Source organism: Chamaea fasciata, unplaced genomic scaffold, assembly GCF_029207755.1.
Source record: "Chamaea fasciata isolate MVZ Bird 193981 ecotype frontalis unplaced genomic scaffold, bChaFas1.0.hap1 SCAF_9, whole genome shotgun sequence".
Classification (NCBI taxonomy): Eukaryota; Metazoa; Chordata; class Aves; order Passeriformes; family Sylviidae; genus Chamaea; species Chamaea fasciata.
Window position 1 is genome coordinate 12,051,057 of NW_027094094.1, and position 23,825 is coordinate 12,074,881.

The 23,825-nt window shown below is 44.1% G+C and overlaps 1 protein-coding gene across 8 annotated transcripts in view; it reads left to right on the forward strand.

Moving 5' to 3' along the window:
• SH3PXD2A (SH3 and PX domains 2A) overlaps positions 1–23,825 on the forward strand; it is a 248,717-nt gene that overhangs the window by 148,426 nt on the left and 76,466 nt on the right. For 3 of the 8 annotated variants that reach the window (XM_066190976.1, XM_066190978.1, XM_066190979.1), the window contains 2 exons: positions 5,468–5,496; positions 20,062–20,109. In XM_066190976.1, coding sequence (XP_066047073.1) covers positions 5,468–5,496; positions 20,062–20,109 — 77 coding nt within the window. Of the gene's footprint in view, positions 1–4,918; positions 4,938–5,398; positions 5,497–20,061; positions 20,110–23,825 lie in introns of those variants that run through there. The other 5 variants (XM_066190977.1, XM_066190983.1, XM_066190982.1 and 2 more) reach the window with 4 other exon arrangements.

Genomic DNA, 23,825 nt, shown 5'->3' on the forward strand with positions numbered 1-23,825 from the left:
TTGTCCTGCATCTCTGCCTCATGATAGAAATCCATGGACTCAGGTATAGGGAGGGTCCATTGCTGGAGAGGAGACAGTGTCTATCTCCTTCCAACCTTGGTTTTTCTGTGCAAGCTGAGGTTACTGGTATAGGGGTGATCTTTTCTGCACTTAGTAATTAAGTTTTCCAGTGTTGTGCTTGGAGTTTCACAAGGAGAAGTTTGGTTGACTTTTACATTGCTGGGTTCAAACAAGCTGTCAGAAGTCACTGAAGCACTAAATCAGGACCTGCAGTTGGGTCCTGGTAAGCCAAACTGGGCCACCTTTGTTATGGAATGCAGAGGAAGTCAGTTCAGCCTAAGCAGAAGTATATAATACAAAAAGTTGGGCTGATGTGCTGTAAAGACAACAGAAATGTGACAGGAAGGCAAAATCCTCTCTTCTGTTTTGTCCCTGTTCTCTTAAGGATGTGATTGCACAACAGTGGTTTACCCCTCTTAGCAGCAGCAGAGGCCACGTCCAGCTTGTGAGAAATGCCTGGGTTTCAAATCAGGTTGACAGATTCTCTTCTTGCCCCACAAGTCCCTTTTGCTCGCGGCGAGGAATTCTGGAGTCTTGGGACCACCACAATGGGGCCCTTTCTCACAGGGCTGGAATGCTCGACCTCTGCTCAGAAAGGACAGATTCATGTTGGAGAGGGTTCCACAATGCAACGATTTATATCAGGAAATGAACAGAATACTTTCTAAAAAAAAAAAGATGAAGAAGAAGAAGGAAAAAAGCCTTCATCTGTTTTCATGGCTCAGGGAAGAGATCAGCTGTGGTTTCATGATATCAGAGGATGGAATGCTGAAGGGGGAAAATGTATACCTGTGTGCATCCATGTGTTTGAGTTTCTATTCCCAATGCATAACATACAGAGTTAATTTTGGTTAATTACATGTCATATGGGTCTCAGGGCTTAGTGGGAATGGAGGTGCCTTCATGCACATGGTTCAGCTTTTGCACTCCAAGTATCATGAGTATGAATTTCAACACTGCACTCTCCATATAGCTCCTGTGTGTTTGGATAATATTAAGGTGTTAGATGCTCCTCCAACCAGAGTCCTTGGTGACAGGCAGATGCCAGTTCTTGGTCACACTTGGTTTTGTGCCTTGTCTAAAAAAAAAAAAGTTAGTCTGGCTATTGAGAAAAAACAGTTAGGAGAGTTTCAAGATGCAAATGTATTCTCAAGGCCCAAGTTTCTGTGCACATAAAGATTAGTAGCAAAGTATTATTGTATCGGTTCACTTCAAAAATAGTGTCAGAGAATCTGATAGCAGGGCTAAGAAAAATAGTTTGTGAAAAAGCCGTCTTCATTACTGACTGCAAACTTAAGTGTGGGGAAGGGGAGAATGGACTTCCTTGTAAAAATGTTTCTGTGCTTTTAATCTGCCTGGCAAATCATTGGTGATTAAATTATAATCTGAATTGTTTGTTTGAAATGTCATATATCTCCACCACAGTCTGCCCACACCACTAGAGACTTTTAGGAATTATAGAGCCTGGGAAGAGAAATGACTACAATGTATTTGAACATGAATTAACAAAAGCCAACAAATACGGAACAATTTCAATTTATGTATTAAAATACTCTCGAGGATACAGGCTGACCTCCATTACTCGGGGTTTGACACTGTCTCATCTCCTTTGGACAGCATGCACTGAGAAAGAGACAGGAAGATAATTTACTCTGCCTTTAGCTTCTGTCTCATCTGCTGTAATGTCTGCTGTGCAGCTCCCCCAGCCGTGCTGCTCCAAGGGTCTGACAGCTCTCATGTTTTGCAGGCACTATTTCCCCTCATAGTTGAAACTTGTGGTTGTCTGAAATCTTTGCTAAATGAGTTGAAGCTGAGCCTTGCTTTACTGACAGGCAGAGGCCCCGGGCTGAAATGTGACGTATCTGGGAAAGGAGGAATCCCAGAGAGTAAACTTCCTGGGTCTGCTGTCCCACAGCAAGGGGGAGAAGCTTTCTAAAGAGCCTTTACACCATGGGTCCCACAGGGATGAGATCCCCTGACTGAACCCATCACCTCCAAGGGAAGCTGGTCTTGCAGGAGGCTTCTGCAGACTTGCTAGATATCCACAGGCAATGCAGGAGAAACCCTCTGGGACAGATATAAATCAAAGTGAATGAGAAAATAGATAGGCACAATCTGTTGCCAATGCACCTAGTCACCTCCAGTCTTCTCCACTTGGAACATTTCTTAGTCTCTATTGAACAAATGTCAGGATACTCCTCAGTTTTTAAACAACTTTCCAATTGTGCCACTGTTTGTGTGTATCTGTACATAGTTTAGATAGATCAAAACACATGTACACACACATCAATGTTTATTAACTCTCAGTGAATACAACAGCAAAGTCAGTCCCTAAAGATGTGCCATAAAACTTCTCCATAACATTGTTAATACAACCTTCATATTTAAATTAGATTGCAAGTGACATATTAATTCAACAGAAGGTATTTTTATGATTCAGAAATTTCCAGACTGACTGTGGATAGCTTAATGTGCTTACAAGGCAGTCAGCTTTATAGCAATGTTTGTGGTCTTCCTTTCACATTCATTGCTAGATTTCAAATTAGTAATGTTATCCTGGGGTAATGCTAATGAGAAAGGAGATCCATCCTTTGTCACTGAAGAAGAGTGCATCCAGCTTGTGTGACATGCTTGACACCAGCAATGTTTTAATATCATTAACCGCAGGAAATATTTTTCCTTCCTTTTAATGAGGCGCAGCATCAGCTAAAAGTAGTGCCCCACAGGAGGACTTTAGGTAAAATTTCTAGATTCTCATTCAAAAAAGGCTAGAAATATGCTATTTGGAGAAAGGTGTTTGTTCAGTGTGGAGTGATCCTGGATGATGAAGAAGGGAACTGCCAGAGGTACTTTTAGTTCCACCTGCTGCTTTCATTGTGATTCTTGTAGCTACGGTTGGCAGTGGAGTTGGGATGGGGGTGTGTGTTCTCATATAGAAATGGAAGAAGAATGGAAATACGTGTGTGTTTAAAGATGAAAAGATAAAAAGAGCAAAAGCTGAAAAGAAAGTCAGCTTCCCTGTGTGGCTACAGATATGGCATTGATTGTACCTTTCCTTGGAAGGGTTTTTCTTCTGCATGACCGCATTTTTTGTCTGATCTAAGGGCCAATGGTGTGCCAGGTGCAGTCTGGGTTGCAGGAGATCAGAGTTTCTACTTGGAAATTGATACAGTTAAGAGAAACCATTAAATAATTTCCTTTATTGTTTTGGAGACATAAACCAATACTTCAGCCTCACTCTAATGCTTCACTGGAAACAGTGAGCCTGAGAGGCACTGTTAGATATCATCACTTGTGAGAGAGAAGATACATCAATGAATCATATGCAGGATAGTAAGACATTAAAAAAAAAATTAAACATGGAGTCAGGCAGGGCTCCTTGCTGCTGCTGCTATTGCAAAGCAGCAACACAGGCTTTTTTCATTAGCAGAAAAGAGGTGAAGAATATGTACACAAAGAGCATTTTACACAGCCAGAGAGATTATTTGCTGTATCTCTTTACCTTTCTATTTTTTTTTTTCTGTCCTTGCTGGGAGGAACAAGTTTTGGATTTCAGAGTTTCACTGTGGAGATGAAGATTTTATTTCAAGCGTCATTTTATTTGATCCTACTTTCCCTGACTTAATGAGTGAAATGTTGGTGTACAAAAAAGTAACAGGATGGGGAGACATGGGGTACCTGGGGGTTTTTTCAGGAACCCAAAAAATCAGAACCCAATTAAAGTTGACTTTAAAACTTACAGAAAGACTAAATGAAAAGAGGAAAACTAGCCCCACAGGTCGATTGGCTTTTCTGTTTTTTTTTTCATTAAGCCTTGTGAATTGCGTGGTCGTAGTGATGCAAATAACTATTTTATAATTATAAATTAATTTTTTCTAATTAACTATGTCAATCAATCATTACCTCATTTCTATTCATGTAAATTGAGTTCAGCATGCCAGGAGAGCTGTATTGACAGCCCCACAAAGCTTCAGACTGGCATGGGAGCCAAGCTGAGGTAGAGGACTACATTTTGGGGACTGTACCATCCCTGGCCTGGTCTGAGGGATCTCTGTTTCAGCCACCATATAGCAGGAATTATATTTGCATATGATGTCTCTTCTATAGAAGAAGCAACTTACTCATGAGCAGTAGCATTATCACATCAAATACTGCTGCAGACATGGCTGAGAAAAAAAACCCCATGTAATAGAAGTAGAAATGACACTGGGAAATTAAAAGGGTGCAAAAAATTATCCAATTATTACAGGAAGCAAATCCTAGACATGTAAGGCATGGGGATGCACACAAAATTCTGAGCAGAATGGAATTTACAGGTAGACATAACTCTGCCCTCAAGACATGTGTTGTTTCTTCAGCTGAGCCCCCAAACTCTCTTTAAACATTTAGGGATGATCTCTCTCTGATCCTCTGGAGGATGGAGCAAGGCAGAGGAGACAAAACCCCACTTCTGACAGCCCAGCCCCCCAAAATGTAGAGGCTACAGCCTGCCCCTCTGGTGGGATTCCTGCGAAGAGAACCTGCCATCGGGTGATTCTGGCAGATTCACACTGCCATGCGGGGTGCGAGGCTGCCGCGGGCGCTGCCGGGCTCCTGCCTGTGCAGACAGTGCCCCGGTGGGTCTGACAGGCTCCGGAGAGCACCGCGGGGAAGCACAGCCATAAGCCAAGTATTTTTGTCCTTCGTTTTGCTTATCCCGAGTCAGTTCTTGCCGCTCCCTTCAGTAATTTCTTCCCTTCCCATAGCAGCTGTCTGGGGTTTCAGCTGTTCTGCACGAGTAGAGGTGCCAGCACCCTTTAAATCGCTATGGAAAAGTAAAGGCTGCGTGTTCTATACTGGAAGAAAGAAGAAATGACAAAGTTTGGGGTTTGTTTTGGGTTGGTTTTTTTTTTTTTTCCCTTGTGCTTTCCAAGTGCTTGTCAGAGATAACTAGGAGAGGACTGGAGGTTATTCACAAATTAATTAGCCTCGGGACTGTCAGCCACGCCAGCTCAGCCTGGAGCAGCCGCATCCCTGCAGCAAACAGTTCTCATTCCCGCTCCTCTCCGGGGGGACGTTAAGGGTTAATCCAGTAGCTGTGCATTTAATAGCGCGATTTAAAGGGGAAAAAATGACACCCCCTCTCCCCTGCCTCGCTGGTCGTGGATGGTTCGCTCTGCCTGGCTGATCACATGCTGCCGAGCCCCCGGTGCTGCGGCAGCCCCAGCCGGTGCCGCTGATGGGCCGGGGCTGCCCGGGACGCCCCCGGCCCCCGCCCGCCCATGCCCGGCCGCCCTCACCTCCGCTTTAAGGGAGGGAGGGCGCAGCACCAGCCCTTGAGCATATGGGTGGAAATTTGGGAGGCACCCATTCTCTCACCACCGTTCCCAGCTCTAACCATGTCTATTTGTTGTTGTCTTTTTTTCAGGGACTATGGATCTTCAAAGAGAAAATCAGGTAAGACACCAGGCTTTTTTTTTATATACTGTGTGATTCTAGAGAGGACCTTACCCCCCTGCTTTTCCCCTTCTGTTTATCTTGTGTGGCATTAAATTGTGTAGCAGTTTAACTTTTTGTTGCTGAATCCTGCTGGAGATAAGCATCAATTTCTTTCCTTTGCACTAGATAGAAGAAACCTGATTTATATGGTATTTTAGTTAAAATGACTGCTCTTCTCTACTGTATTTATATGGCTCCATCTCCAATGTGAGATGATAATTGCATTATGTTTCTTTCTCTTTCATTGTAAATGGTAAAAATGCAGAGTCAGAGTTGGGGTTCTTTTCTGGAGGGAAAGGGTATATTTTTCTGTGCTGGTTTGAATCTTCTATCATGCCTGTCCAAAAGGCTCTGGTGAGGCTTCTGATGCAAAATGTTCTCAGTGCTTGTGTCTGGGTTTGGGCTGCCTCAAAGGCTGTAGGTCAGTGTTTTGTTCTTAAAATCTTGGATTGAAATGTCCTATAAAACCCTGATTTGAAACTATATAAATCCAATTTTTCTCCTCCCCACGTAGCTCTTAGTGACTTTTACAGATGTGTTTTCAATAGGGATGTGTAATTATGGGCCTCTGGGTTTGGCTGCTCTGAGCTGGATGTGTCAGGGCTTTCTATTTTTTAATTTTTTTTTTTCCCCTAAGCAGCATTGAGCACCTGCAACTCTCATTGACTTTGTTTGGAACCTTGGATGCTTCAAATTGCATTCAGGGCATCCAGAGAGAAGCCTTTCAAACCAATACTGACTCCTGGAAAACTCTGGCCTGTGTGCAGGGAGGGGAGGATTTTTTTTTTTTCTGCTTTTTAAGATGATAAAGAAACACTGCAGTGGCTTAGTCTCTGGGAGTGAAGGGAAGATGAATGTAACATACTGGACTCCAATGAATATCACTGCCTAGATTGATTTGTTGGTTAATTACAAGGGCTTTTAAGCTGCCATCCTGTAAAAAGCTAAGTGATGCACTAAAGAGAAGTTGTTGCTTAACCCCAGTGGCCTGTGTATCAATTGGCAGCTGCCTTTGCAGGTCAATACTTTAGCTACCTTTCATTGAATTTCCCTGAGGTGGGGGCGTGGTAATGAAGAGGCAAGCATGGTACAAGGTGCTGGTCCCACAAACAAACTAGGGCATGCATGGTCTTCTTAATCTCCTGTAAAGCCTCTGTCTGGGTTGCACTTTTAGGACTTCTTAAATGTAATATTAAAGAAAGTGTTTGTTCACAACAGCCTGTGAATTAAATTGGCAGCAGCACCTTCTCTAGAGGAGCTGGCCATAAATAAAAAGGTCCAAGTGGCTTGGGTAGAAGGCAGAGCTAAGTGTGGGAGTTCCTGGCTCAGTGCCACATCCTGAGCACTGGGGGCTTTTGGGCCATGTAAAAATCTTTGAAAAACGTTGCTGAAGTCTCTGGGGCAACCTGATTTAGCACTGACCTGGAACAGCATTAGGAGACACAGAGAGCTTTGGGCTCAGTGCACCAGTTTACGTGAAAGAGTGCTGCAATTCATGGGCAAGAGATGCGAGGAACTGCTTTGGGAGTGGAAGGAAAATGCTGCCTCTCCATTCCTGTGGCTCTGGGGGCAAGTTGGAGCTGATCTGCTATGACATCATGAGAAAAGCAATTGAGTCAGTGTAGCTGAGATGCCTTTTGTGGATGCTCTCCCCTGCTGGACTCTTTGGCCCCCTGCCCTGAGAACCCTAAGTGGCATGGTCATTCATCCCTGCAAGGGGCACTCAGGTTGGGCTCCTTCCTTGGGCCCTCCCAGCTCCTCATGCTGCCAGATCTCCTTCTGAGACTTCTTTCCTTTTTGGTGCTGGGATGTTTTTCAGCCAGGGCTTGTAAACAGTGGAGCTGAGGGACACTCCTTCCCCACTTACCCCGTACAAAGAGGAATGTGAAGCAGCGCTATGAACAAATTGAGCTGCATAAAGGGACCCTGTTCTTGGCCATCTTCTTGCTTGATTTTAGCATGGCAGAGGAATGCTTCCTTCTGTTTGGAGCTGGATGTTGTGGGAGTGTGCACGCAATGAGCAAAGGAATATGCCAAGGGAATTACCAGTTACAGCCTCTAACAAAGACCAGCTTTATGACACTTGAAAAAGGGATGGGGTAAATAAGCACAGATTTTCAGGATTGCTGTGATGGTCTTTTAAGATAACAAATAGCTTTGAAATGCAGTTTCTTCCATTGGTGCAGATCATGGAACTACTGCTTCTTTAAACAAGAGACAAATTGGCATTTTTAAATGCAAGCACCTCTCAACAAATGAGAGCTTATGAACATCTTGTGTCTTGACCAAAGATGTGCTGGGAGGAGGCTGTTGGGTGTGAGCACAGCTGTCCCATACTGTCCAGCAGGAATCCCACAGCTGCTGTGTCTCAGGCATGTGTAGGCATGACATGAGGATGGCCGATTGCAGAAACATTCGGAGAATGCCTCAGACAGCCAACGTCACCTCTACCCTGACCTCTGCCTTGTCAGAGTGAGTGTCTAGCTAGTCCTCTGCTTGCCCCTTAGAGCAGGGAGAAACTGGATAAGTTCAGAGTTTAACAGGAGTTATGGAAATATTTACCGCTGTAGTTGATGCTGGTTGTAAACACTTGAGACCTTCTGAACCAAATGCAATAGTGTGGCACATCCTTAGCTAAACAAAAGGAGTCTTGTGCCGATCTGGGGCATCTCTGCATGCCAGCCCTGAGCCAGGCTTCCTCTTGTGCAAAGGGCTGGGTAAACACACAGCCTTTTGCTTGGATATGATCTAATTATAAATGCTTTAACCTGCAGCCAGTTCAGAGACCTGGAGCTCGGTGAAGGCACAGGCATTTGCTGTGGCCTGAAATGCCCACATGTAGCTGCTACCTTGGACTTGGGGGGCCTTATTTGATACACTGCAGAGCTGCTCAGAAAGCTGCCTTCGTGTTTCCAGGCAATTGAATTGTTGCTCTGTGACCATCTGTCAGTGCTGGAGAGCCGTTCAGTACAACTGTGAGGAGTGGTTACCAGGGGCATATTCTGTACACTTGCAACACATGGTCTCTTCTTGGTCCACCCAAAGACCCTCTGCAGCAAACTGGGAAGGCATTACTTTTCAAGCTCCTATTTTGTCAATTGCATTAGCTAAGTGAACAACTACTCATTTCTCACTCAAAATAGGCATTACTTCTATGATGGCATCCATTAAGTGGGTTTTCTGTCCTCAAATCAAAATAAGGGTAGAATTGCTGTAAGTCTAGGAATGGATATTTGTATGGTATATTACAAGCCACAGATTAGGTTAATCCATTCTGCAAACCCTACCAGCTACCATCTGTGCATGGTGAACTAATTAACCCTTGAGATATCTGCTAAGCCTGATGTGGCTTATAAAACCAGTTGGAGTGTGTTTCTTCCGAAAGATGTCATTGTGTCCCCCACCTCAAAAACCCCCTTGCTGGCTAGAGAAAACTGCAGACTCCTGGAATAAGATGTTGCCCTCTCCCCTTGCTGAGACTCTTTCTTGGCTGGTTTCATGCCAAAGCAGTCAGATCCTAGTCACGAAGCTGAGGCAAGCATCTGGGACCTGGTGTTTGGTGGCAGTAGGGAGCTGGTGTGGGCTTCACAAGTTTTCTACACTGAGTCTCAGTGTTCCTCAACTACTGAGAGGATTCTCTTTGCTGTGAGGTCAGATCCAGTGCAAGAGGTACGTTCAAAGTGATCTCTGCTGCCTGCCTTGTAGGCAACCAAGCCCTTGTGTGTGCCCTGCTGGGCACCCCCTTCTGAAATCATAACCAAACTTCCCCTGCTCTGACTGCCCGCTTTGCTGCTGGGGGTGTAGCTGGCTTCAAGCCATTGCTTGGTGTCTTCCACTGGCACCTTGTTGCTATGCTGTAGGATGCTCCTCCAAGTGAAGGGGAAGCTTTAATTATTGAGCTTTCATAATAAAGAAGTCATGGCTCCATCAGTCCTGCAGTGTTTCTGGCTGTGCTTTGGCTGAGTCTGGCAGCTGAAGTCCATTTTAAATAGTAATTGAGCACTTAGAATATTAAATTAATAATTCAGTTCAAGCCAGTCTTGCCTCAGGATGCTGATGAGGCTTCCTTGAATGAGTAAACCATCTTTCAGCTGGCTTTCCCTGTCCAATTTTTGGACTAGCAAGATTATGGCTACACACAGCCAACAATCACTGCTTTCTTTCCCTCCTGTAATCTAAAACTAGGAAGGATATATCTGCTGGCAAGTAAGTAAAAACTTCAGAGTCCATTGGAAGATACTTCACAAACTTTTTATAGAAACATCTGTAATGCTGTCTTTTTCCTCAATGGGGAAACTACTAAGCAGAGTTGAGAGAGTTTCAGCAAGGACAGAAGTGGGGCCTCAAGCGAGAAACAAGCAGATTGTTGTAACAACACCAAGGGCCCTCGTGGCTGATCACTTTGTGGGATGCTGCCTGGGAATTATGGGTGGAGCTGATGGCCAAAGTTGCTTCCTTATCCTAGTTCTTTATTACCAGAGAAACTTTCTTCCTTGCCCTCATGCACTAAGGATGTGCACTCTGTCAGCTTCAGGGAGTTGCCTTAATTGCTGGTTTTTTGCATTATTTGGGATAGGTTTTTTCTGCTTCCTTTGTAATTACCAAGGGAAATGGCTCAACTTGCAGCTTTTTATGTCCTTACAGCTGAACTATGCTCATCGCTTCAGAGCTTAACCTTTCTGATCCTGTCATACTGCACATGTCTAGCCTGCAATTAGAGTTCCATGGCATGTCTTGCTCTTTTTTTTTTTCCTTTTTATAAATGAGCTTTATTTTCTTGACTTGGTCTGAGCTGCCTCCTTTAAGACAATGTGCAGAAAATTAATAGCATGTGCCACCTCTTCTGTGCTTAATCATTCAACGGGGTCACAAATGCGTGAGCCTCCAGCTGGACCAGCAGGGTTATGTGACTATTTCCTGTTGCAGGACTGAGATGGTGACCCTGGGAACAAAGCTTGGTTGATGCAATTGAGTGTGGAGGTCTCTGCCAGCTTCACAGGCCTATGGCGAGAATTTAGCTACACGTAGGCACAGGGTGAGAAGAGAATGTACAGCCTCCAGCCCTGGCAGGTGTTGTGTAATATTTTTGGGAAATGGCTGCAGTAGAAGGAGAAGGAAGGACTGCTCCAAGAAACATATAGTGTTGCCTTCCCTTTACCTTAAGGTTGCTGCAGTATTGATGGGATGTCATCTGAGTGGTGTTTAGTATTAAACTTTCAGTATTAGAACTGGGAGCACGCCTTAACTAATCCAACTGGCTGTGAAATCTGTCTCAGTTTTACCTTCTCAGTCAGAACAACTCTTAAGCCTTTTAACTGGGTTCTCAAAGCAGCCAAATCTAAGTGTGTTACTAAAGAGGCTGAAATATCCAATTAACTGCCATGGTCAATCCCAGCATGAGGCAATGCATCTTCTCTCAGATGCTGGGGGCTACCTGCCCAAAACAGGGACTTGGTCATTGCTTAGTGAATCTGGGCCCAGGTGGTAGCAAAAAAGCTAGAATGTGGTTTTTTACTCAAATGTTACTTTGAGTTGTTCTGCTCTCATGGTGTTTGTCTCTAAAGTCTGTCTCCCTATAGTGCCTTTGAAAACTTTAGCTTGGAAGGTGGTTTTTTTTGTTTGTTTGTTTGTTTTTTTTAAGGTGGTGAGTAGAGATGCAAATCTGTCCAAGCCCATGGCAAGGTCCTAGGAACATCTTAAATCATGTAACTTGGTGTCTTAATCCTTGTAAGAAATCTGTGGTATGACATGATCCCTGCAGACTGAGGCATGTGCTCTTGTTTGTATCCAGATGAATCACACATGTGCACTGTGCTCCTTGCATTGTTTCCTACAACTGGGGCAGAAACAGTGATGGTGGACTGGCTCCTTGGTGCCATTTGGCCTGTTGATGAGGATGGCTGGATGGGATAGTTTGCCAGTCACTATTTTATAACTTCACAAGCATGTACTGACAAGATTGCTCTTGATCAGAAATTGTGATCTGTTCCCTCATCATACGATTAACCTTCTTGGCTCTATGTGCTAATTATTGCATGGAATTTAAAAACAGCAGATTCTGGCAGAACATTTTGGTTTTCACATAGCTGCTTTTTTTTTGTTTTGTTCTGTTCCTTTTCAGGAAGATAAAGGATTTAGTAATAAAGGAAGGGTAGAGTAGGCAAAAGCATAGCAATTAAGGACCAAAGAAACCTTTTCATTTAATTACTGGGGATATACATTTTGGACCTGGTTCTGGAAAAAGTTAGTAGTTACTGATCGCAATGTGCATCTTGAATTCAGTCATCAATGACAGAGCTTCCTCTTCTTATGATTGAGAATTATTTTTCCTCAGATAGTGAATTTGCTAAACTTCTGATCAGTTTATTGGCTTTTGCATGATGCAGTTACTCCCCAAAGACCTAATTCTCTTTCGTGATTTTTTTTTTAAATGGGACTGCCTTTTTGGTTTTTTTTAAACAAGTTTTTCATATAATTAGAGGAACATCCATTCTGTGGGTTTGGGTTTTTTTCCAAGGCAAGACTACTGCTCCTGTGCTCAGGTGCACTAGCAGAGAGCAGGATTTGAGGAAGAGCTAAGTCAGGCAGATTTCATGTCCTTGCAGCATCTGTGTGTGTGTGTGACCCAATTCTGCATCTTCAGTCAAGATGTGAATCTGTCCACTCCAATCCCATGCTCCAAATCCAGTCTGTAGTGTTCTGGCAGAAGAAAGCTGATCTCACACTTGTCCTTGTACACCATATTTTTAAAGTCACCGCTTAAACTGAAGTGCTTTGGACTTCTGCCTGAGGCTACTGAAGAGAAGGGAGAAGGGCAGATAGCAGACTTTATTCCACACTGCTTCAGTTTTCTGCTGACAGGACATGTGGCCCATTAGATTTACAGGATCACTGTCATCTTCTGGGTGGCCCATATGCTGTGGTGGGAGGAAGATGGGATAAGAAAGAAATAGATGTTTGTATATTGGTGTGGGGTTTTTGTTTTGCTCCTTGGCTTTTAAACTCAAGTGTGGGGAGGACAGGGTGCAGGATTAGGGAAAAGAATGTGTTTGTGTTCTTTGCCGTTCCCAGTTCAGCATTGGTGCCGCAGAGAGCCCTGTGTGCAGGAGAGAGAGCAGGGAGACTGGGTTCAGGGAGGGCTGGAAAAATGAGGTGTGGCTTGAGCACAGCCATGGTAGAACAGCTTGAACCCTGCAAATGCCTCAGAGAGTCTTCAGCTGAGCACAGACAAAGCACTTGGTACCTTAGGGGATATAATGGCATTTCTCTTGTTTTTAAGGAATTCTCTGTTCTCCATCTGCTCCTGTTCTGCCTCCCTCTTCTGTCTGTTGGTGGCAGATGGTATTAACGCTGCCTGTGTGGGTTTTTCCTCTCTTGCACAGAGAGTACTGATATTTTGATTTTGGCATGCTGGATAAGGCAGGTGAGAAGTGCGTTTGGGAGCTGGAGCAGAGGGTGATGATCCTCAGCCACTGCAGGAATCTGTATGTGGCACAGATGGGTCTGGCTGGCTGAGAGGAGCACATAAAATCTTCCCTGGGCATTTTGGGTAACTTAGGCTGGTGAGCACTTGAACCTCTCTTCTCAGATTCTGGAAACCTGGATGTAGGGTGTGTGTCCTTAGCCTGATGAGAGCACTCACCCCTAAAATAGCACTCCCTAAGTGCATCCAGCTTTGTGAGTGGCTTCACACCTGTCCCATTGCGGCTGGCCAGCGTCCAGGCTGTGTGACAGCACAAATCCTCTCTCGGGCTCGCTCTGGATGGAGTGGCTTAGCTAACCAGAAATGGCTGGAAGCATTACTTACAGAGGTGTCCAGCAGGAGTTACAATGCATGCATTGATTATTGGCTCTGCCTGGACAGGCCAGTACTGCTGAGTGTTCTGTGCTTGGCAGCATGGCTGCTTCACAGTTGGGACTTGACTCTTGCTCCATTTTTTGAGCCACACATGAATCCCAGCATGTGTACATACCTGTGAGTTTCCAAGTGCAACGTCTGAGGCTTTTCTGCCCTCCTCCTTGGCAGTGCTGGAGGCTGGTTTTTTCCTCAGAGGGGTGATGCTCTCAGTTTGTACAGCTGTAGATGTGGATTAGCATTCAGATATTCTAGGCACTTCCCAGCAAAACTTGGAACTGCTGCAAAACTGTATGTGCAGGGGCTGTACCACAGTGATCATGTGGGAAACAATCCCCACTTGCCATGTGGAAAGAGTTAATGTGAGCCATGGCTGCCAGAACAAAAACTAAACAGTCCTGGATACTTCTGGGTCTGCGAATGGGATTAAAATGGGGTTTTTCAGAAGTAAACAGAGTGGAAAACTGGGACTAAGTTTTCTTTGCGTTTGTACTTTTAGAAAGGATGAGGCTGTGAAAATGCAGCTGTGAGCGTGTCACTGTGCAGTTTGTCAAGCACACGATCCTCTGGCCCCACTCCTCTGTTCCAACTCAGGAAAGGGCTCCCTGGTTGTGGATTTCTCCCCTGCAGGAGTGAGTTATCCAGATGATGAATTTCTGAGGCACGCTCGAGTCACGTGAAAGCCAGATGTGAACATTTTCCAAGCAGTGTGTGTGGGTCTAGCATGAGCCAGGCTACGTGGCAAGTGGACGTGGTCTGAGGTTGGTCTGCAGAGTGGTGGTGCTGGGGAGCCCAACAGCTCCCAGTGGGATCATTTCTGCCGGGGAAAGAGGAAGGTGCTGGCTGTGCTCCTCACTGCAGCCCAGCACCTCTGCCCACACCCCCCACACTGACAGGCCCTCCCCAGGCTGTTCGTGATGAAGCTAAACTTGGTGAATAAGACTAAAATTAAAGGCCTTATTTAATGCCTGCTGCCAATCCTCTTACTCAGACACTTTAGCTGGATTTGCCTGTTTGATAATCTACTAGTCAAATATTTTTTCAAGATACAGCCCTCTTGAACAGATGGCATGGGGAGTGGAGGTGATCTTCAGCTTCAAGTGTATAGAAGAGGCGATATCTCTGCAAGGATGAGAGGTTACTTTAAAATGCAGTTTCCTAATGGGGAAAAAAATAATATATGTGTATTTCTGCAAGGACTGTCTTAAAATACTTGCTTTGAACGTGATGCGTAAGCATCCAATAAGAGCAAGGAAAGCTTATTTAAGCTGCCCTGGTGTGGGACAGTTGCTTGCCCAGCAATTGCAGTAACAAATGAATCTGTCATTGTGGTACCTAAGAAGTTTGTGCCTGGCCCAGTGTGAGCCTGGTCAGACATTAAATGTTGGTTTTGTTTAGGTCTTTCTGCAGCCTGGGGGTAGAAACATCAATGGTACAGTTGAACAGGGTGCCCTGAGTAGGACTGTGTGAGATAGATGAAAACACTTGCAACCCCTCTGTGCCATCCTCCCATTTCTCCGACTATCTATTGTTTTCTGCCTAATTGAATGAATAATTGTGTGAGCCAAGAATCTGGGGCAATGGTTCTAGTTTGGATGAAGGCTCATCTGCATTTTTCCTCTTTCCAGACAGTTGTAGTTGTAAAACTGCACACTCTGTATCAGAGTAATTATCTGGTAAAAGTGCTTCCATTTCCATGGGAGGTTAGCAACACCAAGGTCTACCTCCTCTAGTCTGATGCTGTTGCACTTTACTGCCTTCCCATTTAACCCAAGTGTCAGGCTTCAGCTGAAGGGGAAGGGACTAGAGGAGAGAAACCTGGAGACAGGCTGACAAAGGGTGGTCACTGGGTCTGGGAGATGGAGATTTTGGAGATATTCACAAGGGTATGAAGCATGGTGCACTGTCTGCAGATGGAAGCAGAAACAAGCCCCACAGTTTTGGGGTTCCTCACTGAGCTTTCTGCTCTTGACTGGCCAGCCTCACCTTGTCAGGAGAAGGAGGTTGTTCCTTTGCTTCTCTGAAGAGCGCAGAAAGGAAGCAAGGAGGGGAGAAGTGGAGGCAAAATCACAGCAAGAAGCCCTGGACTGAGTAGACTGAGCCTGGCTTTGGGGTTCTTTACCTGCTTGGGGCAGTAAGGTGTCCCACCTGAGCCCCCAGGACAACAACATAGTGCTTCATTTATACCAATTCCTTGGCAGGCTTGTCTTCCTAAATGTGAATTGAAATACAGGCTCAACTTCGGTTTTCTGTTCTGCCATATGTGATGAACATTGCAGCCAACAAGTCTCTGGACCAATTCTAAAAAGTGGATACATCTCAGGAATAATGTGGTCAGCCCACTTCTTGCTGACTTGTCAGATACCACTGTTGGCATGAGAACATGCCCATTCTTCAGAAGAAGCATTTATTTCCCCCAGCTCCAGTCTGAGCAATCACTGATTGCATTGCTTATTTTTTCACCCCTCTAATTAAGACAGGAAAGGTATGAGTCTGCAAAACGCTCAACTGCACTCATGGAACAGATCACTGTTGGAAAAAGACCAGATGTCAGGATATCTTCAGCACAGCCACTTGTTCATATAATCCTTTTCTTGGTAATTTAAGTTGCACCATAACAGCTGGGAGATTTTTGTGTTCCCAGTTGATATTAAAGGTAGGGCTTCATGAGAAAAAAAATAGTTTTATTAGTTAAATCGCCTTGGGACTGTTATCTCCAGTGGAAGGCAACTTCCAAAGAACAGGCCATACCTGTATAATTAAACTCTTTGCCCTCCAAAGCAAGGCAGCCACATCTAGATCACTTGTAGGGACCTGTCTTTGGCCCATGCTAATTTCTCAGCTATGCACAGAAATCATTTGGGGCAAGGGTTATGTTGCCAGAGCTACAACCACACTGAGACTCATGACCAGTATGATCCAATTCCCCACAATTACTGCAGGACTATTGTTGGGAAATATGTAGCTTAACACGCTGGACAGCCATACAGACATTTGTTTGGAAAAAAGCTTGTTGTAAAGGTCCCTGATAGTCCCAGCATGAAACCTGTGATTCTGTAGGTGTGTCCCTCCTGGTGCTGACTGCAGTGTTCAATCATGGATGCTGGGCTGAACACTGAACTGAACATTTCAGACAGTTTTATTAACAAAAGGAACCTACTTCAGTAGCTGCTGCTAAAATGCCCATGGAGGAGGTTCCTCTGCACCTGCTGGGGCAGGGGCCCACCTGGATGTGCAGTACTGATGTGTACCATGAATGTGGCACCTGGATTTTGGTAGCATTGAGCTCATGCATTTGATTGTAGATGACTCCAGCTATTGTAGGTTTTTGTGGAAGCTTGCACTGCTCTAGCTATACACAAGACAAATAGTCTGCTGCTAAAATGAGATGAGTGGAGCTATATCACAAGCATAAAGCACTAGTCCCCAGCAGTCTGGCGCCTGTTCTCTTGCCAGTGGTAGGAGGAGCAGCAAACAAACCAGTCTCTCTGGCAGCAGAAAAGCTTCTGCTGAAATCTAGAATATGTTTCATGTTCACCATAGCAACCAGCTTAATTTTATTCTCAAAGCTTTTTGCCCCTTCAACTCCTTCCTTTTCTTTTGTACCTGAGGAACACCCTTGACCCGTCTGAGGGTTGCCCAACTCCATTGTGGCAGCTTGAAAGCGATGGAATGGGGTTCAGCAGCCACTTCCAGTGACACGCCTGCTGTGCTGCTATTTCTGTGCAGTGTGGCTCTGAAGGAAAGCCTCCTCTGTGCTCTTCCCAACTGCCTCAGCCTCGTGGCTTAGCTGTAATTTATAGATCTATGTTCCTTTTGAGCTTTTAAAAATAATTCCGGTAGGAGGAGTTTGTTCTTGCTCCAACTGAAGTCGGCAGCAGGGGCTGTGGGGACTGGTGTCAAGAGCAGAGTGGGGATGCGATTGACCTAGGAGTGGCCTGCTTTGAGCAGGCAACTTTAATTTTCCTTCCAAATACTGAGATTTCCCCCCCTCCCCGTGGACTTTCAAGTCATCTGAGACCAGCCAGCGTTCAGCTGTGTGGCAGTGAGGGAGTGGCAGGAAGCGAAGGTTTGTTCGTTTACTGTTACCAATCCCATTGGAAACCAGGTCCAAGCCCCATGCAGAATTCCAGTAAAACCCTGTCCTAAAGGGGAAACCTGGGGCTGTTCAAAGCTTGTGTTTTGTTGGCTCAGGCACAGCATGTTTCTGAGGCCTCTGACCTCCTCCCCGTACGCTGGCTCCCGCCGCGGCTCTTCGTTTGAGTTCTCTGTGAAGTGGAATCTATCACTAATGTCTGATATTTTTATTATTTGTAGGGGGGACTCTTAAAAGCTGGTAGCAATTAGAGCTTAAATGTCTTAGAATAAAAAAAAAAAAAATCCCCAAGAAGGAAGTTTAATGCTAAGCAGATGTGCAGGAGCAGCTGAAATATGCTGGCTGTCTTCTGCTTCAGAAGCAACCTCATCCACTTCTAGCTGCTGTCAGGCTGGGGCAGCTCAGAAAGTGCTCCTGCTTTTGGGCTGCTTCCTGGGCTGGGAAGCCCACACCGGTGACCTGTGGTATTGTTTACCAGTTAATACTTATATTGCCCTTCTTTTCTGGCTTAAACCAATAGTTTTGACAAGGAGAAAAAAATACTTTGTTTAAAAAGACTTTTTTTAAAAAAAATTGATAACGGCGAACAGAATTGATTTATTTATGGTGAGATCTCACATGGGTCTAGAAATGGCTACTGTTGATCTAGGTTTAAACTCTCTCTCTTCTTGGGTACACAGATCCAGAGTAGCCCTAAAATTGTGTTAAGTGCAGCGTATTTCCTCTAACTTTAGATGTTTCTGTCTTTTGCTGCAGCTTGGGTGGGGGCAAGCTTTGAAATTTTCCCAGTTACTCCTGCAGTACATCATCTGCTTGATTTATTATTGTCATATTCAGGTTCTTCTGTCTGGAAAAGGATCTGACAGTTGACTGAAGTTCCTAATCATGTTCTGAAGGCAGTGGAAGTCTATTCTAAAGCTAATAGACAAGTTGCTGACAACAACTCCTTCACACCCTTTCCCTTGCATGCCCCAAGTCTGTAATAGAAACTTGCTGTATATTCCCTCCATGAGCTACAGCACAAGTTGCTCTGCCAGATTATTTCCTGTTGCACTCCACCAATGCAAAGCCTTTTTCATTTTTTCTTAAATGGTAGTCCAAAGTAAATTACTGTTATTTACCACTGTGTATTTTGTAGTGTATTGTGACAGTGCAGCACATGGGTTTGGGAGTCAGATGGTTGAAAGACTTCAGAATTTTCTCCAAGCTGCCACTATAGAGGGTTTACTGTAAAGTAGTCAAAATACTGAATCCGTTTGAATTGCAGTGCAACTACACAACGAAAATTGTGTCCCTAATTTATAGAAAGGATTTCAAAACCTCAGCATTCTGTTAGTGCTGAGAAAACAGCAGTGTGTTTCTTGGACCTCTGGTTTCCATTGGGAAACTTTGAAAGCTGTTTCTTAACGTTTGTATCATGCTAGCAATTCCTCAGTTACATATGTACTGTGAATCTACTACATTACTATCTATTAATCTTTTTGCTACCTTGGAGATACTCTACAATTGAAAAGACAAAGGCCACCACAAACAGACAAGGCCACCAGTATAGCCTGCTTTTCTCTCCAGGTGGTTGATGGGTGCATCTTATCTGTTGTTAAACTTCTGGGTCCAGAACAGGGTTCCACATTGCAAATGAATTTTTCAAACTGCATTTTGGAGTTGTCAGAATTTACAAAATTCTTAGACTGTCGTATAACCATCTCTTTCTAGATGTCGCTTTTCCCAGGCAAGGAGAGAGTAACAGCTGCCCTTCTACTCCTTCATCCCACAGAAGGGGAGTGTTTGTTATTTAGAAATGGGGGAAAATCTATTAACTTTGAAAACATACTTCCAGTGTATTCAAGAAAAAAATTAACACTTAATATTTGAAGATTATTCCCAAATTGCCAAGCCAAGTATTTCCACCTCATTTCATGGAGGAGGAGGGAAAACTTTTAACCTTGTTGGCAGCAACTCTTATCAGATTTCTCCTTAGCCTGATCTCTGTATCATTCATTGGTTAAAAATTTGAATTTCTAGTTATACTCTGAATGTACCTTTATTGGAGCTTTGTACTCTTTTCTATGGAGCATTATTTGTCTATTGTTATTTTCCTTAATACAATTTCAGGATAACAAGATGCTTGTAGAAACTTATATGTGTTTGCTAAGCTCACTCTCTCTGAGTTGTCTATGTGTCTTTTGGGTATGATTAACAGCTGCAAAAATAAATAGTTTTGCAGGTCTAAGGCTTAATAAGTCAAACTGTCTCTTGGTATGTGTTTTCTGAGCTACTGGGAATAAGCTCAGGGCATATCTTACTCTTAGAGCTCAAAATTGGATCACCTACAAATCAGTTTCATAAGTTCTGCAAATACACTAAAACATAAAAATTAACTGTGTGGTTCTTATGACTTGACCTTCCTCTGAGTCCCCATCATGCCATTACTTACTACTCTTAAGAAAAATTTAATCTCTCTTTTAAAGCTGTCTTTACTAACTCTGACTTTCTGATATGACTGGTTTTGATTGTTTTCTTGTGTCTCTAATGACTTTCTTTTTTCATGGCTGCCCTATGTTTGGATTTCAAGTTTGGATGTCCAGTTTGTCTGAGACTCCAAAAAAGAGTGTCACTCCAGGTAAATTCTTGTGTCTTGGTGTTCTGCATGCTATTAAAACCAGAGTTCTCTAGTTCAAGCTGTGTGTGGTTTTGGAGTTGTCTTGAATGTGAATCTCTCAGTGGATACGCAGGATCGGTTGTCTGCTTGTTGTATTGGTTTTTCATGATGCATGATTTCTGTTAAGGAAGAACTTTGCCTTTCTGATGACTGCCTCACCTTGATGTTGCTGCTAGCAGGGGTTAGTAGTTTGTAGGGTTATATTTTCCTTGCCCAACTCAAAGCCACAGTATAAGGCAGCTTCCCCTCTTGTGGTGGGTTGAGCCTGCACAGCTGTGCTCTCACTATTCTATGTGGGAGAAACTTTAAGTCATGGTAAGGCAGAGAAACATGACTGTCTGCCCCCTGTCCTTCTGAAATGTTCTTTGCATTTCCCTAGTAAACAGAAGTGGTTTCACATGAAAAATCTGAAACTCTGATAAAGATGCAAGATTTTCAAGGGAGCATCAGCCTCCTCGTTGCAATGAGTCAGGAGGGAGGAGGAAGATCACAAGTGATAGATCCTGTGTCTGTACAGGATGCTGGACTGGTCACTCAAGCAGTTAAGGCTACATATAGGCTTGGGGCAAGGACAGATGGAAACACTCCTGCTGATTTCCATACCAGATTTGGTAAATATTCAAGTTCATGCCCTGTTGAAAGTATGTGAACAAAATCCCACCACTCTCGATGGATGAGTGCTTGCTTGTCTGAAATTTTTGGTGAGCAAGACGGCTGTGATTCCTGAAATGCTATTCTTTATAGAACTTAAATATATCCGGGGGGGGGGGGGGGGGGGGGGGGGGGGGGTTCTGCCTCATCCTTGTAGAATAGGTCTAATTTGAGGGTGGCAACTGGATATAAAAGTGCTGAAATATCTGAAAGTATTCATGAAATATCTGAAGTATTCAGTCACGGAAGCCTGCTGCTTCATAGGTTATAGGGGAGTTGAGACAGAAAAACAGAATGAGACTGAGCAGGAGAAAAACATATTTAAGAGGAGACAGAAGAGGTGGTGCCCTCAGGAAAAATGACAAGAACCCCTGAGATTATCTGGCTGCAGGGTGAGGTTGGGTTTCTTTGATTCAATAGGTCTGTTGGGACTGTTTCATATATGAAATGGCAAACTGAATACCAAGGTTTTTAGCTTTCTTGAAGGGCAAGGAGGCAAAATCTTTTATACGTACAATTTTTTTTTTCCCTTCTGCTTACTGTTTTTAGCTTAATGCATGTTGCTAGTTTGGCAAAAAAACCCAAAAAACAACTGTGCATGATGAGTATGAAAATGTAAGTGATTAATTGCATTGCATGGTGCTTGAGAAGGTGCTGCTCAAAAGTCTTATGTACATTTGGCAAATTATTAGCTCCCCATGCTGTTCTAGTTCATGTGGCCTTTCAGTTTCTCATCCAAATGAATCCCCAGTTTCCAAAATAGCTGTTCTTCAGTCCAGATCTGCCATAGGCTATATCCTGATGTGTCAAGCTGGTAGATCAGACTTGGATTTGGATGTGATCTTTACCTATGTAGTACATTTATGTGTCCCAGCCAGGCTGCCAGGCTGTGGCTTGGAGATGAGAACAGAAGCTAGTTTCATGCTGCCCAAGCTGTAGCTGAGGTTATGAACCTGCTCCATGAAGTGGAGACTCTAACCAAGATTTTAAAGTGGTTGCATTTTGTACTTTGGAAAAAGATGGGTGCCACACCCTGGGAGGTGCTGTGGTGGGTCTCTAGTTTGGTCACCCTGACTGCTGTTAAAATCCTTGGCTGGTCTGCTTTGTGCCATGTGGAGGGATGGGAATGTGTTGCACCAGTGAGCAGGACTAGGGGAAATGCCAGAGTATGTTGGTGACTTCATCCTGGTGGAAGACCCAGTTTGGCAGCTGTGTGAAAATCTCCAAGCTGTTTAACAGATTTGTGTGCAATATACTTAAGTATTCTTAACTGTTGCTACCTGTAACCTAGTTGGTTGGAATCACTGCTCAGAGAGCCAACTTTCCAAGAAGGAGTGAAAAGGGGACTCAACTTTTTACTTTCACCCTCCTGCCTCTAATTTTTCTTGGCTCTGTTTTAAAACCTAGCAGATCAAAAATAAAAAAATAAAAATCCCGAGACCAATAGGCTCCACTTGGCAAAGGTCAGCACTGAATTTTTCTGTTGGTCAGGATTTTGTTGGAAATGCTGCTGAGGGCTGTAAAGAGGGAAGAACTGGAGCAGCTGCTTGAGAGAGCTCCTGCCTTTTACCATGGGCCAGGCTCATTCCTGAGGTGCTCCCCGTTTTGCTGCTGGTTTTAGCTGTGTGTCACACACACTCCAGTGCTGGAAGCCACAGTCCACCTCAAAGCTGCCACTTGTCCCAGACACTTGAAGGCTCACCCAGATCTCGGTTCTTGGAGGTGACAGAAAGTACAGTGTATGTCTTACGGTGGGGAATGAATCCAGGCATGCAGTTAATTTTTTGCTGCTATGATTGTTGATCATAGTCTCTTCTTAGTGGCAATGTGTGCTGTTGGCGTGGGCCCCCCACAACTGTTTGTAGCAGCAACTCAGGAGGTTAGGAGAGACTTAGTGCAGATCATGGGATTACCATCTAGACCAAATCTTGGCATGTTTTAACCAAAAAGATAGCAAGAAGGGCTAGAGCTTTGGCTACTATTGCCCCATGTCCTGAAAGGCTTGCAGAGCACATGAGCAAGGAAGGTGGATGGCTGGATGGATGCTCACTTAGGGAGAAACTCCTCATACATCAATTGCAGCTGCCAAGCTGGGGTGAGAAGGTTTATGTGCTGAACTGGCCATTGCTGGGTGCATGATGCTCAATCTTGTTTTATTCTTTGGGGTTTGGAGAAGGTTTTAGGCCAAACTTATCTGGCTTTGGGTCTTCTGCATTACCTAGGTGGTCAGATCCAAACCATTCCCTTTCTGCTTTCCACCCGTCTCTCATAGCAGAGTGTCACCTGCTTCTGAAAATGCAATAGAGTGTATTTGTGCTTTGAAAAAGAGCTACCTGGCCAAGCTCAGGGAAGAACTACAGGAACTTAGTGTATTAATAAACCATTTGATAGACTTGCCCAAATGTTTATTTTTCTTCTGTAATTGGCAATAATCCAGACCTTGAGATTGGATTTGTACTGAATTTCTGAAGTAACTGTGGGAGGTGATGAACTTTTCTCTCTGTCCCTAAAGTTTTGTGGTTCAGGTCTGCTACACCAAGAACCTCTGAGCTCTGAAGTTAAACACTGTTGGGATTGGGAGGATTGCTATCTGGCAGGAGGGATGAAGATGAATCCCCTTCACTCACAGCTTGTGGCAGTAGTAGTCTTACCTCCAGGAATAATTGATGTATAAATACGCTCTGAACTTCGGTAAGTGGCAACGGATTGAAGTGTGACAGGCTGGAGTGCAGGAATATCTAGGAGATGAGTCAAAGCCCTGATTATTTAGGGCACACAAAGAATAAAAAATGGACAAAAACCCAAAACACCAAGACAAAACAAAAACCCTCTCAGTGAACAGAAGAGAGATCCTAGACTGGGAAACACAGTTTTGATCTGAATCCATGTTGTCCCCATAGAGATTTGTAGCAGGCTTCACTAGTCTCATCTCACTGCTTACTCTAGGAACTGGTTATTTTAAGAACTGTTTTTCCATCATTGCTGCAATATGATGAACTCTTGTATACTCTCACATGCATTACATG